At 42.3% G+C, this 16080-nt stretch overlaps 1 protein-coding gene across 8 annotated transcripts in view; it reads left to right on the forward strand.

Annotated features, from left to right (window-relative positions):
- The window catches only part of LOC126388377 (rap guanine nucleotide exchange factor 6), a 183240-nt gene that overhangs the window by 128791 nt on the left and 38369 nt on the right, over positions 1-16080 (forward strand). For all 8 annotated transcript variants that reach the window (XM_050041484.1, XM_050041485.1, XM_050041487.1 and 5 more), the window contains 9 exons: positions 1463-1643; positions 3891-4027; positions 7467-7625; positions 8845-8997; positions 10402-10566; positions 11921-12028; positions 12360-12563; positions 13322-13430; positions 13547-13790. In XM_050041484.1, coding sequence (XP_049897441.1) covers positions 1463-1643; positions 3891-4027; positions 7467-7625; positions 8845-8997; positions 10402-10566; positions 11921-12028; positions 12360-12563; positions 13322-13430; positions 13547-13790 — 1460 coding nt within the window. The remainder of the gene's footprint in view (positions 1-1462; positions 1644-3890; positions 4028-7466; positions 7626-8844; positions 8998-10401; positions 10567-11920; positions 12029-12359; positions 12564-13321; positions 13431-13546; positions 13791-16080) is intronic.

Consider the following 16080-nt stretch of genomic DNA (forward strand, 5'->3'; position numbering starts at 1 on the left):
TTGTCAACAACAAAATCAGTCATGCCAGTCCTCAGGATCCATAATAGTTACTATCTCTGGTCCATTCAAACCGTTCCTTATGATAGTAAACCATAAATACAGAACAGGTGACATGGTCGCCTCACAGTAAGAGGGTTCCTGGTTAGAACCCCGGGGTTAGGAAGCCCTCCCGTGCGTGGGTTGTCTCTGGGTACTCCGGTTTCCTCCCACAGACATGCAGGCTAAGTTAATTGGTGACTCTAAATTGGCCATAGGTGTGAATGGTTGTCTGTCTCTGTCCTGTAGTAGTCTGGCGACCTTTCCAGGGTGTACCCTGCCTCTCGCCTGATGTCAGCTGGGCTCCAGCCCCACTGCGACCCCTAACAGGATAAGCGGTTACAGAAAATGAATGAATGAATGAATAAAATTCAGTACAGTGCATTACCTTCTTACCTTCCTGCTTACGTTTTTACTCATTAAAGATTCCAATGCTAGAGGAGTAGGTGAATTTCCTGCCTGGTGTCTTTTTAAACATTAATTAAAAACATAAATAACAATTTGTTTTAAGAATAGACAGACTGAGGGGAAAATTAGACTGCCAGACAATTCTTTTTGTTATAAGCACTACCTGCAAGGGGCTAACAGATGGCCTGTAATGCTGCAGCTACCACTCGGGAGCTCCTCTTTCCACCTCGAGGTCGATGGTTCAGTTCCCACCTGACCTGAATGCCCCTATGCCCCTTTAGAGCCGTACCCTGCCAACCATCTGTCTGCCCCGCACCGGGGAAATATGGTTAAATATGAATTATTGCTGCTGGATTTAAATATTTGGCTGTTTGCCTCTGTTTTCTAGTTTGGGACCTGGTGTCGGGGTTTTAACTCAGGGTCACAGGTACAGCTGCTCAATTCAAGGTTATTCCTCATGTTTTAGGTATATCACTGAAAATCCTCATAAAATATAGAGTGGATGGACCAGAGCTGTAAAGGTAGAGGGGGTATTTGACAGTTTTAAATCTTTTACACATTTTAAGGTCATTCAATTAACTAAAACACATTTTTTTTCCAAAGCCTAGGTACTGTTTAAATCCATAGCTGACTGACTAGTTGTCAGAAACTGACACAGTAGGAAATATTTAATAATTGTGTTTGGTGCCCCCTTCATATCCCAATAATTTAATAGAACTATGTTACAACGTTTGCAGGTTTCAAGGCTAGCAAACAATCTAGTTATGGTTCACATCACTGCTCCAATATTAATGTCTAGGTCATGTTATTCCTGGAATTGAAGCATCAGATAGCCATTTTTGCAGGTTAAATCCTAAGTAAAATAAAACCCAATCTAAAATCATTACATGCCATGAATATCCATAAGATATTTTTTTTCTAAGAAGACATACAATGCTATTTTTCTGAAGTCCTACTTCTTACCTTCCTTGTGCTGTTACCAACCACTGTGCTGCCTTCTTCACTGTCTTTGCTGCAGGCCACAGAGAGCGAGCTAGGCGATGTGGACCTGTCTGGACTTCCAGAGGCTGCGGTGGACAGCGAGGAAGAAGAAGAAGAGGATGAGGACCTGGAGAGAGCTTCAGACACCCTCCTGGGCCGAGACCTGGTCCGAGAGTGTCTGGAAAAAGACCCGGCCGACCGCAACGATGACGACATCGGTAAGTCCAACTGTTTTTCTGTGTAATTTGTCATCACGTTGACTTTAAATGGTATGTAGAAGTGTAAAATAGCTCCAAAAGCTCATATTACTTGCTTATCAATGAGTAGTACACTTATCATTTCAGTAAAATGGACTTACTTGTAATTGAAGCAGGCACTTACACAGTATGTGCCCATACGTCACTGGATGCACCCAAGGGCTGTCAGTTGCTATTTTTAGACTTCATGTTCTCGACACACGGCCCTCACACACACCATCTATCATTCAGTAAGCACAGAGGAGACACACAAAGACCCCTCACAGTGGTCTCTAAACATGGGTGCCCTTCCAGTGTGTATTTTTAAGCAGGCAATCAGAGAAACGATCTCATTAGTGGGACCCAGTGGGGTCCTGGAGGAGAAGGTGACCACATCAGAGAGCTGAGAGGAGTTGTAAAGGCCTGGCCTGCTGCGTGCCTGCTGGGAGGCTGGCCTTCTCATGGCCTTCAACACTGACTGGTCACACTCAGCTCATTCAGAGGAAAGAGATGGAGGCGTTGAAGGGAAGATGTCTCTAGGTTCAACCCTAGTATCTGAAAATGTTAATACATTTTTTCATGAGTGAAGTTCACTTGAGTTTAGTTTTGCAAATATAAAACATTGAATCAACACCACCAGTAAAAAGTCAAAAGGGAGCATCTCATTTCCGTGAAGTCAGGCACTCAGTTTTGTTCTGTATACCTTTTACCAAACTGGAATTTTTGTCGTAACTTGCTATTACATTGTATTTTGCCGGCTCAGTTGCTGTGTCCCATTCAGAGACTCTCTGGAAGTCTTTGCTTAAATAGCTGGGCAGAGATATTTTCAGTCTATCACGGGTTGTACCCTCAACCAAACAGCACCACCCAAAGGATATTGTAATAAATCTCAGGGGTTGCAAAGTGGTTAAAAGACTTTGAAGCATTTCTGCTATGAAAACTCTTTTTTTTTTCAGAATTTAATCCATCATTCGCCTGGATAATTGCACCATTTCTTGCTCCTAAAAAATATTTAAATGAACGTAACTTGGAGAGAAAAATCAGTCATTGAATGAATTGCTCACAGCCTATAAACATATGTAAAGTGATGAGGGTTGGCATGAAGGCACAGCTTTGCTTTAAGGGGTAACAAGCCAAAAAGGTTGGGAACAAGTGCTTCAAACAATCTTTAATGACGACGTCTAAATATTTATAACAGGATTACAACTATTTAATTGATGTAGTTTCCATTAGTACTTGATTAATCAGTCAATGTTGGTAAATTTTGCCAGGTTACTGTAAGTTACTGTAAAACTTTAGTGTGATGAGAAGAGGCTTTTTGTTTTATATTATTTTTACTTAAATTACCTTGTTTAATGTAGCTTTATTCTGCTAAGCTCACCAGATCAGATTAGTTTCCATTCATAGCACTCTACATGTACTAAATTGAAACTTTGCTGTTCTGTTTTTTTCCTCATTTGACAATATCCAACCATCTGGCACTTCAAACTGTTTAAAAACACTAAGACTTACTTAAAATACATGGCTGATTAACCCAGTTTTTTTAAAAGACCAAAGGAAAGAAGGACAAAGAGAAATAGAGGAAATGAATGAGGCGATAACAGCAGGGGGAATAAAAGGGAGCTGCTTAGCCAGGCTGCACAGTGTGCAGGTTGGAGCTAGGTCACTCTGTTCTTGGCCACAGTGCAGAGGAAGTAGACAGAAGATCTGTAGGGAAGGAACACGGTGTGAAAGTTTCTCATTTAGGTGTGGAAATTTTAAGCACTGATAGTATGCTCTGCTTATTACTGGATGAAAACAGTTAAGATATACTGTGCTCTGTGTGTGTATGTTATTATGATGTGTGATTTCTGAAAGGTTACAGGTTGTATAAAAGATGAAAAATGGTAGTATTTTGAGTACTGATGCTTTCTTCCTGAAAGCCTTGAGACTACAATTTTAACATTTTCTAAAGGGTTTTTTCTTTGTACCTGAATTGGTATCGGCCTTGGTGATGTGTGTGAACAGGCTTTGCTCACAGTAGGGACCATTTAAAAGTCCATAGTTTGTTTTAGAAATGCTGCTGTTCGTCAATACAAAGAATCAATGAGTGTTTTACCAGCACACCTGAGAAGCATTGCTTTGCTTTAGATACACAAGTTATATTAATACAGGCTTTTTACATGTTTCACAAGAGTTTAAGCTTTTTTTTTTTTTTTTAATTCAATTGCTCTCTTCTCTCCCAAACAGAGCAACTACTGGAGTTCATGCACCAGCTGCCTGCCTTTGCCAACATGACCATGTCTGTGCGGAGAGACTTATGTAGCGTTATGGTGTTTGAGGTGGTGGAGCAGGCTGGCACGGTCATACTGCACGACAAACAGGAGGTATGAATGAGCTAAGAGCACACACAGACTTGTGTTAACAGAAGTGTATCACAGTGACTGTAAAAGGACTCTGTAACAGTCTGAGAGAGCTTTGAAATTGATGTTCTTAATTTCATCTTTAAGAGTTTATTAAGTATAGTGCTTATGCAGGAATTAGAGTTATTATTTTTTCAAATTACCAGCCGCTTTTGCTGCATTTCCCACTTAGAATAATCACTAACGGCTGATTATGATATGCAAAATATGTTTTGTTTTTTATTGTATTTTGAGAAATTTATCACACTTAAATCCCTTAACATTAAAAACTGGTGTTTGGCTTTATTCAGCCTGAATTAGGATGCATTTGCTGATTCTTAATTGGATCGTTAATATAATTACAGTTAAAAGATCTTATTTTGTCTTTCCAAGGCCTGCAAAACACTCACATAACCTTTCAAAAACTCACAAAAATACACACAAATATGAAGGGAGTCATTGAAGCCAGCCTAAGTGGACATTCAAAAGTTGGTAAAATGGAAAATGATGAAAGGATGACACTCGTAAAGCACATGAAACCACACACACAGGCCCACACTGATGTCTGACATTTCCCTGTTTACACACACACACACACACACACACACACACATACACACACACACACACCATCTTCCAGTCTATCCAAAGCTAATTCTTATACAGAAACTGGTATGTGCAAAGTCACTGCAGAGTAAAAGCCCCGTCAATCACCTGAGCTGCTACACGGCTAATTAATTAAGTTACATGCCCGAGAAACGGGAGCTCTGTCATGGCTGTTTGGTTACACACAGCGGCATTAGAACCGACAGGGTGATAAATGGCAATGAACTGCGAGACGCCGAGCTCCAGGAGGAAGAGAATCCACGTCAGCAGGACAAAGCCATACACATGCACACACACACACACACATACACATATAGGCAGTGTGCATATACTGTACGTGTGTGCGCTTCCATACTGTCTGTGTCGAGTCCGTTGATGGACAGGTCTCCTCTGCTCTGTGCGTCTCTCTGTGGACCTGTGTTGAAGGTCAAAGAGAAGCACTTGGCTCCTCTCACAAATGAACACAACTCTGCTAAGTGAGCGAGTTAGGGGAAGGCAAATAAAGAGTCTAAAGTGGTATAACAGAGGTGAAGTGCTTCAGAGGACAGAAAGGAGGAGAAATGCAAGTGGAGGGCGAAACCCACTGAAGTTTCTTTACCTGCCATTTTATTTAAAGAATATAAACTTGACAAATAATAGTTTACCCACCTTTGCCGGCTGCCATAAATATTCATGATATAAATTCATAGTATATGAGAAGTGTTATATTCATGCACACTTTATGAAAATAGTCTCTCAAGGACTTTTGTGTTCAATATATACTGTATGTGGTTGATTACCTTAGCTCACCTTACTTATTACCATTCCATCATTGCTGAGAAATAAGGAGAGCACAGGGCTGGCCTAAAGAAAGAGAAACAGAGAATTGCAGAGAGAATTGGAGATCTGCAGGGTGAGAAACGTTGAGAGAATGAAAAGGCAATGAGGAGGAAATATCAGTTATGGTTGCGGAGGGAGCCCGGGGCTCGTTCACCCTCCCTCCATCCGCTCACACCCGGGATGAATGGCTTGTTATACTGTGCCTGCCAGCATTTCCTTTTCAAAAGCCACCACTAGAGACACAATACCTCTTCACCACTCATACTCATGCCTCACACAACGCACATTATTCTCGCATAATAATAAATGTCAGTCAGGAACAAATAGTCATTTTAACAGTCGTTCTTGTGCAGTGGTGTAGGTCTATTTCTTGGATAGTGGTGCTACTTCCAGATGCTTCAGAAAAATGGGTATTCCATAGCAGTGATATCCAGTGTGCTCCTTGAAATCTAATGAGTTAAAGGAAGACTTCACCCCTCAAATGACAATTTCTAGATCAGTTATTCACATGTTCCGTCAAATCCACGAAGAAAACTTTGTTTTTCTTGCATGCCTCTGGAGAAGAATTTAAAAATGGAGAAAATTCTTGATGAATTGAAGTCATAGGGGTTCGTGTTTAACAACAGCGCACTATATCAAGACATCACTTAACAAACTCACTCACACGGGTTGTACAGTATCATCCATCCTTCATTTATCCAGTCATATGCTCAGTGTTACGAGAATGACTGGTAGTTTGACTCAGGTCGTGTCTAGGCAACTTCATTCTCTAACACAGTGTGTGCAGAGAGGAAACATGGCTGGCTGGCGGTGGGGTTGTGCGTGGGACTTACCTCTAAACAGCAACAGCGGCGAGCTTGGACGAGGCTCCCCACGAGCAGCCAGCCCAGGCGATGTCGTGGCAGACAGATATTGTTCAATTTTTTATAAAAGGGTTGGTCAAAACAAATAACAAAACTGGAGGTAGTCGGCAGTCAGGTCCACAGAGCGAAAACCCAGGTGCTGTCCCTAGGTCTCTCGGTAGTGCAGTCCCCGCCCCCCCACTCTCTCTGAAGACCTGGACCACTGAGTTAATTGATAAGCCCCGTCCACTACCAGCCAGCCAGATGAGAAGGAAGTAATATGTGTGCCTACCAAGAGCCTACAGCTCAACCTAACACTCAGTGCTGACCAATCATACAGCCCTTTGTAACAGGGGAATGAAACTTATCTATGTTATCTTCAAAGCCAGACTCCATTCAGAAAACTGTAATTGTACCTTTCTGAGCATGGGAGCTGCTGGTCTACGGCTGCCTCGATCAGTCAGTTTGTGTCATTGTGTGACTTTGGTTTTTTAAAGCAGTGATACCCAACTGGTGGGTTGCGAGTCCAATCTGAATGGGCCGCAATGGGCCCCCTGCTGTGGAGTGAGCGACTAGCAGACAGCTACTTGACAGAGACAGCAAACTAGCTTGATGACAAGTCCAAACACAAGTATGTCACTGAATATATTTAACTGTGTGGACCTTCAACTAATGACTACAGAGAAATCTGGACCCCGTGGCCCTACCAGTTGTGAACCAGTTTTAAAGGATTCGTTTTTTTAGTTTTAGTCTATGACTTCAATACATTAAAACTGCTATTCGTCTTTGAAGTCTGAACTATTGAACTATTTTATTTAACATAACAAGGTGTGAGGAATTGATGTGCACATGGTCACTTGGGGAGTGAAGTATTCCTCCAAGCTAGAACTTTGCAAAGTCATGTCAATGATGCTGAGTCATATAGAGGGAAACACAATGATTTTTGCTGATCCACAGTCAAACCGTTACATATTTGATGCTGTTGCTTGTGTGCCAACCCAAGTTGTTTCCGTGTGACTCCATAACGGTAGTTTCAACACTACAAGTGCTCAAGTACACATCTGTGTACAGTAGATTTATTTAGCTGTGGATAAGTCTGTGTGTTTGATATTATATGGTTCATGATTTTGATGATGTGTCTGTGAACCTCTCTGCAGCTGGACCTCTGGTACGTTATCCTGAACGGGGCAGTGGAGATCAGTCATCCGGAGGGAAGAACCGAGACTTTTTGTATGGGCAACAGTTTTGGCATCTCACCCTCACTGGATAAACAGTACATGATAGGAGAAGTTCGCACCAAGGGGGACGACTGCCAGGTAAAGACGCCAGATAAAGACAAAAAAGAAATCATTAACAGTTGTTGAGCTGCTTGCTGCAAGAAGTTGATGTGCACTTACAGCTTCAGGGTGATTACTAATAAAAGACTTGTGTGACAGCCTTATGCTGTAGTTAAGAAAGGAAGTGATGGCAACTTATGTTACCTCAAAACAATTCTCTCTGCTTGCATTGACTCATGTAAGACTAAGGCAAATGTCAACTACACATAAAGCTTAATTTATTTAGTAAGCAAGAGTATCTGATATAGCCATTGTTACCAGGACAGCCATGCACTTATAATTACAATAATTGATTTTGATAGCCGTGTTGTACTAGATACCACTATCACCACTGTTTCTGCATTTTTGCACCGCTTTACTTGATCATGCAAAATATGTGTCAAAGTGCAAGAACCACAAAGTTAGGTTTTCTTAATTTCTTTTTTTTACACCATAGTTTAGGGGTTTGCAACCACAACTACATCAGGACACATTTTAATTTAGAGATTCTCATTTTTACCTTCCTTTATTTATTCTAAAAAAAACATTAAAATACAGAATCTTGTTTGTCAATTGAACCACAAGCCTCCTGTACATTGTCATGTAGTGGTGTATTTTTCAGACGTGTTGACAAATAGCCATACACATTTCTCACAAAAAGCTGGTCTTGATATAGAGCTGGGTGACAATGGGTTTACAAAGGTAAAAGAAGTCTAGCGTGTATTTGTGGTCCAGTCCCTCTGTCCACATTGCTCAGTTCCTCCACTGCACGCATCATTTCCTGTCTTCAGCTAAGGAAGTTGCAGAAGTAGGGCTTAGTGAGGCAAATGCAAAACTTGAAGATTTAGTCAAGGGAAGCGCAGCAAGTGACAGTACTGTAGGGGAGTGAAGAGCCATGTCGTGGCACAATGTGATATAATAGGAAGTTAGTTTAGTTCTGGTGTCAAATTGAAGTAGAGGATGCTACTGCAAAATGGCTAGTTGAGAGGAATTTAGGTCACCTTAGGCATTTTTATTGAGCCTTATTTAATTGAGTTGAGATAGTTTTAGAACTAGCATTGTTGGTCTTTTCTTCCTTCATCCGTCCATCCCTCCCATGCCTCTCTCTGCCGGCCTTCATGCTTCTTCTCTGCTGTTGTTTGAGTACCCGACGGTGGTGCCGAGCAGTGTTCTGCTCTACTACAAGTTCACCCGCTTTCCCCATGTCATCCTCGACCAGTTCGTCTGCGTCGCCCAGGAGGACTACTGGCGCATCCTCAACCATGTGGAGAAGAACACGCACAAGGTGGAGGAGGAGGGGGAGATAGTGATGGTGAAGGAGCACCGGGAGCTTGACCGCAGCGGAACCCGAAAGGGACACATTGTCATCAAGGTCAGTGATGTTAAATGTTTAAGTGCTGTGTTGTTAGATTTTAAGGAAACAGGGGTTTGAGAAATGCCTTTTGCTGTTCTGGAGTGTCTGCTGAAATTCTTCTAGTCCCCAAAGTTTCTGTTGTTTATCTGAGCACGACCTTTGAGAAAGATCAATAAAGTAACACCTTGTAGTATCTCTGTTAAATGTTACTCCATTGTGGATGGAAAAATAGGGATGCAGGGTAGTTTGGGGTTAAAACTTAAGATCAGTTTAGATCCAGAAGCTAATTAGTGTGATTAAGCTCACACTGAATTCAAGTTAACATGACTAACTTCTGAAATCAGGAAGTTATTGTTCATTATGATATACTTATTACACAGACATACCTTGGATTGATCTGAGCACCACCTCATTATGATTCGACCGTGCCCCCTATACAGTATCTTGCAAAAACATCAATGCAGCTGCCTGGTGTTTTTAGTTGATCGTTTAGAGGCACCGTTAGCACTATTAGTGTTTGCTGGAGCATTTTCTTGCACGCTACATTGCAGTGTGCTCCAAGGCCTTTTGATCCTTTTCCCGAGCCTCCAGAGGCAGCCAGGTATTGATCGGATAATGGGCCTTAAAGATTCTCTTGGCCACCGCTCCGAGGAAGGCTGTTGGCTCCAAAACATATCCAGTGGAGATGAGTCAATTCACAAGTGTTAGCATTTCCGCTTCTGTTTTTGGCTTTGTTCTTTTTTGTGTCAGACAAATGTGGATGCCTTTCTAGTTTCTGTTCCCTGTAAAATGAAGCGTTTCCCCAGAAACCTCTGCTCTGTTGACATTAACAAATTCGCTGAAACCACAAGAGTAAGTGTCTTGGACGTTGTGTATCTGCTTCTTGTGAATGAAAATGGAAAGATCTAGACAAAGAAATCAAATATGTTGTCCCAAACAATACATTTAGGTTTGGTCTTCTACAAAAGAAAAGAAAAGATGTGATACCTCAGTAACAAAAGCCTGAGCCAGCCTGTCTCTCTCGTGTGTGTGTGTGTGTGTGTGTGTGTGTGTGTGTGTGTGTGTGTGTGNCGCGCGCGCGCGTGCGTGTGTGTGCGCGTGTGTTTGTGTGTCTTTGCTTTATCGATGGGTGACTGACAGCTCAGTTCAATAGCTGCATCTTTATAGTTTATGTCCTTGTCACTTTTTTGATTTATGTCGACATAATTTATTCAAATTGGTGTGTACATGTGCTTATGTGCCTGCTCGCTTCAATGTGTGTGTGTGTGTGTACGCTTTTGTATGCTTGTGTGTGTGGGAGTGTCTGTATAGATTATGCGTGCCCTTGTGTCATACCAGCTGTCTCACATGTGTATGTATAAGTGCGGGCCGTATATTTTCCTCCATTTATCTTCATGTTTGTGTATGTGTTTGTCACCCTAGGGAACCCCGGAGCGCCTGATCATGCACCTAGTGGAGGAACCGTCGGTGGTGGACCCCACCTACATTGAGGACTTCTTGCTGACCTACAGGACCTTCCTGTCAAATCCCATGGAGGTTGGCAAGAAACTGCTGGAGTGGTTTCACGTGGACAGCCTCCGTGACACGGTAAATTTGTTTGCACTTGTGTGTGTGCGGCTGGTTTTGGTCATTTTGGGTGTGTTTGTACAGTACGTGGATGGATATATGAAAGGCTGTGCAAATTTCCATGCACGCAAAGTTTGTGTGTGTGTTGGGGTAAGAGCGGACATGAAAGGTCAGTCGGGTTGTTTGGCTCGGATTGGAGTGTTAAGGTGTTTTTGTGCAGGGTAGTATTGAAGAGTATGCATTCTAAAACTGTATATATCTGTTCTGCACTATTTTATATGTGCAGTTTAAATAACGGTCCTTATGCTCCCATCAGCACTCCCCTAATTATTTGTATTCATGCATGTCGATGGAAATTGTTGTACCGCTCACGTGCCGATCGATACAAGTTCAGCCAGCTCAGCTGTCCTTGAACCCAGCAGCGATTTGTTCATGCCTGACACTCGCATTGTCCATAACCGCTTTAACCTAAGATTAGTCTTCTATTGTCAATAGTCTTTATGTGGTTGTCATTCAGGCTTATAATCTTCAGCTCCGTTTAACAGGATCTAATCCTGTACAGAACGAGCAGGGAGAAAGAAACAGAATGTGCAAAGAGAGGAGAAAAGATGGCGTGAGGAACTTAAGAGAGAGAGGAAAGTGGACATTGATTGATTGATGCTCCGTGTCGATGCATCGGTTGCTCTGACCTTTTGCAAAGGTTAGAGGAATGTTACCGGCAGTGTAAACCTGCTGAAATAATTGTTTCTGAATTGCTTTTGCTTCAGGTTTTACTCCTAATTATTGTAGGACGAAATAAAGCAGTCAACCAAGCAATGGTTAAACATTTTCTCCGCAGCCATGCACATGGTCATTATTTAGCCTCCCTGCTGTTTCTTGTGTGTTATAGTACAAGCTACTAAAGGTGTTTTTTTTTTCAGTAAATAAAGACAGATCTATAACTGGAATGAATAAAAAACAAAAATCTGACCATTAGGGGTGCGTTTTGTTAGTTACTAACAGTTGAAACAAGTGTTTGGTAGCCATTAAAGATATAGTTAACTCCTATAACCTTTGTACATAAATGAGAAATGTTTAACAGAGACAGTTTTACAGCATGGTAACATAGTGAGAAACGATGATTGCACTCATGTTGCCAGCGTCCCTGAGCAACTACCAGCTCCCGAGGTCCTGCAAAGTAGTTAATTAGAACCTCTGACCCAGCACATGCAATATAAGCATTCTGCAAGAGCTTTAAACATATGTCTTGTCAAAGCAGCTCATACTTAAATAGAGCAAGAAGGCGGAGAGTGAAAATACATTGTGACAGGAACTGTTAAAAAAGAAGTGTGCGTATTGTGGTTTTACTGAACAAAGCTCTCATTGTGTCTCACAGGTAACGAGAATAGTACTGCTGTGGGTCAACAACCACTTCAATGATTTTGAGGGTGACCCGGCCATGACACACTTTCTGGAGGACTTTGAGAAACATCTAGAAAACACGGTAAGCTCAAACATAAATCTAAAATAAATGTGCACTTAAGTGCATCGATTTTGTCACTTTTGACTCAGTTTATTTGGTTAATTTAAATTGTAGTACTCCACAAATATATACCTGCAGTCCATGCATTGTCAGAATAGTTGTTCAGATCAAACAGTTATTGTGACATTTTTGATATTCTCATGTAAAAACTGTTTTTAAATCACCTTGAAGCATTTGCTTATGAATGTTGTTTTAGCATCCAAAACTTCAATGCACGCCTCAGGAAACAAAAGCTAATTTAAATGCAAGACTCATCACGCTCATCATTTTCCCATTTTTCCCTCCTTGTCAGAAAATGAAGGGCCATTTGCGGCTGCTGAACATCGCATGTGCAGCCAAGGCTAAGTGGAGACAGATCACTCTGCAGAAGGCGTCCCGGGAGTCGCCACTCTACTTCAGCGTGCAGGGCGGCAGCGAGAGAGGATTCGGCATCTTTGTTGAGTCGGTGGAACCAGGGAGCAAAGCTGCGGAGGCTGGACTCAAACGGGGAGATCAGGTGAGAGGGTGTAAAATACAGAGTGTAAATCAGGTTACAGTGAAGCACGGTGTTGACGGCATTGTGCAGTAATAGTTTTTAGCAGCAGGACTGGTCAGCCTAACAAACTCCAAGTATCATTCAGTGGCTCAGCTGGGAGTTGAAGCTTGAATTGCACTAAGAAACATTAAAAGACAGATCATTAGTGCGTTCCATAAAGGTACGTCTTGAGTGAACCAGAAAGAAACAAGAGGAACATGATGTCTGACGACCAAGTTTTGATCAAAGGCAACTTTTCTTTGAAGATCCATCTTGACTGTCCTCAAAAATGTTAATCTTTATTCACATTTCTTAATTATCTGATGCAGGTAAACTTCTTTCCTATTTATGATTTTAAGAAATTCTGTTTTGCCTTATACGGCACATTTTCTGACTGCTTATTTTCTTTATATTTAACAACTGCAAACTGCAGATTTATCTGATCTAAAGGTGACATAAAACAGTGTTCAAATCAAGCTTCCCAGCAGTCACACTGCACTACACACTTCCTTTTTTTGTGTAGTTTTTAGAGGACTGAAACTTCATTGTTCGCTCTTTGCAGTTAGTAAACTGCTTACAGATATGCTGAGTCAAGAGAGTCAAGAATAATATCATGACAGGCAAACCAAAATACAAGCGTTGTGTTTCAGATTTCAGTCACGGATAATCTGAAAGGGACTTAAGTGGGTGTTTTTTTATGCTCCTGTTGTATTTTCTTAATTTTGTTCGTCTTGTTTCAGATCATGGAGATCAATGGTCAGAACTTTGAGAACATCTCCTTCTCCAAGGCTGTTGACATCCTAAGAAACAACACACACCTCTCTCTCACCGTCAAAACCAACATATTCGGTGAGCCAAGTCAGAGTATTTGATATAAAGAACAGTCCACTTCAGTTCATATCAGTGCAGATCATTTGAGAAGATGACCATTTCTCTTCCCCCTCTCTGTACTTCCATCCATCTAGTCTTCAAAGAGCTCCTCAGCAGGATCATGCACGAGAAGAAGAATGGCGGCCCTCACATTCCCAAGATCCAGGAGAAAAAAGGCAACCGCTTCTCCATCCCGGACCTTCCTGGAGACATGGAGTTCCCAACAGACCACAAGAGCACCAGGAAAATGAAGGCCAACACTGTGTCAGGAGGCCGAAACAAGATCAGGAAGATGCTGGAGAAGACGCGCTTCAGTATACTGCCGCCCAAACCATTCAGGTAAGAGGTTTTATGAAGATACTGCTCTCTGTACAGTTGCAAGTGCTTGAATGGGAATAAAATGGATTAAGGGTAATATTTCAGTCTAGATGTGCATAGAAGCATAGCAGGCAGAAGGACTCCAGGTGGCCAGATACACAACTCCAAATGTATGGTAATGTTGCAACTGTGTGCTATCAAGTTTACAATGCCAATTTAAAAGGTAGTGATATCAATGCGGTGTTCACATCTCGTTTTCGCTGACCCCAAGTGGCCAAAAAAAATCAGCTAATCAGAGTTCATGAGGATTTACCTTCCAGCCGGTGCACAATCCTCTCTGTCGACTGTCACTGCATCGGTATTGTAGCAAGCTGTGACCATCTGCCAACAGAAAATGTTGGAGTCGTGAGCAGAAATCTAAGCCTCTAGCTTTGCCACTGAACTGAACCACTTATTGCACCTCAGAAAGTGATAGAGAAGCACATTTCAGCCTCCTCTCATGGCTTGTATGAGCAGGAAACGGAGAGACTTCACCCAACTTACACTAAAATGCTTACCTGCATTCCCTCTGGAAGGTGGTAGTACACACAAATCAATGACAAAAAGTCCATCCCATTATAAGCTGTGGTTACAGGAACATTGCTCTGAAAATTTCCTGCATGTGCTTGCAATCCTCTTTTTACTCTTTCAATTATCTTCAGCTGCTGTAATGTTGATATGATCCAGCCGAATCATGAAAATGTAAAAGGCGTCATCATCATCATATAGCCGTTGTCGCTGTCATCCACATGCAGCCGTTATACTTGCAGCATCTGGAGCAATTGAAAGCAATTGTGCAGACGGAGGCTCACATTCAATATTCCACCCGTAACGTGCTGATACAGGCTTGATTTCATTTCATCATTTCATGCCTCTCTAGGCCTCATTAAACTCCATACTGTGTCAGTGTGTGTGAGAGAAGACGCTGTTTTCGCCCTGTTAATTACAGAGCTAACCGTCAGCGTGGCCCTCACACACTGTAAACTTGCACACTCGCACACAAACACTGCCATATCTGCGTCCCCTCCTTCACTTTCCTCCCTCACTGTCTCCACTCTATCAGTTTCCTGCTCCACAGTAATTATGTCCACAAAGCCACACAGTTTGCATGAAAACTGATTGTGTGTCTGTCTCATAACGCAACACGCTATCACGCGGCCATTGATCTGACTCGGTGCACGGCTTCCAAAGGCTCTCCGCTGCGTTCTATTTATCGACCAAACAAGAGCTTTCATTGCTTTTTTATTTCGCCGGTCGGCACCATTCAAACCACTCTTTGGTTCAAAGGAACTGATGGCTGATTAAAGGGACTGGAGATGAGACGGGTGGTTTGGGTCAATCAGGATTCATCAGTGCCTGTTATAGGATGAAATTATGACGGGAGGCAACATGGTAAAGTTGTCGGATGGATGTATGTGTACAAAAGGTACAGGCTGCTTTTAGGACGATGTCATTGTAAGCTGCAGTGCGGGACTTTTGCTTTTGTGAGAGTCATTTCACAAACACCATCAAGGCCTGCTTTTGACGGATGCCTGTGTGTGAAGTTGCTGCATCTCCCCAGCTCCCAGCAGCGCTCTCTTCAAGTCTTCGAGTTTCTTTTGTATACTGACATCCACTCCAGAAACTTTTCTTAGACACGTCCAAGGATTTTCCGCTTTAACTGCTGTACTGCTAGCTGCTGCTCTGTGGCTGTGATCTCTCCCATGGATGTATAAAGAGAACTGGATACAGCATTCTGGGTGGGGCCTTCCTATTCCTATGAAAGTTGCTCAGTGGTGCATGAAGCAAAAAAAATTGATTTCCTGGGTATAAATTACCTGCACGTTTTGCATTGTGGGGCCCGTAGAGCATGTGCACCAGATATTCTTGCTGGCTGACGGCTAACTTCCTGTTTAGCCCTCTGCTAACTTGACTGGGGATAAGATGTAATCGTGCAGCTCCTCTAGACTTTCAGGATGTTACCGGACTGAATGGCTCAAATTCTGATCGTGAAGTCATTTCTCAGGGGTTGTTACACTCCAAAAAATGTATCCACTGATTTACAGACATTTCTTTCACAATGTTAAGTCCAAAGGAAGAAGTCTTCTTGGGCTCACTGGCTTCACGTGGTGGACTCAAAGGTTGTCAGTCCACGGTTTGGCAACAATGTCAGATTGGCTTCAAAGCCAGGCGCTGCTTCTAAGGGATTGGTTTCTCCCCCCTTCATTGTTTTGTATCTTTGTTCTTCTGTCAGTGCATCACATCTGGTGCATCTGCATGGCAAAGTTGCCGC

The sequence above is a fragment of the Epinephelus moara genome, chromosome 3, assembly GCF_006386435.1.
Source record: "Epinephelus moara isolate mb chromosome 3, YSFRI_EMoa_1.0, whole genome shotgun sequence".
Classification (NCBI taxonomy): Eukaryota; Metazoa; Chordata; class Actinopteri; order Perciformes; family Serranidae; genus Epinephelus; species Epinephelus moara.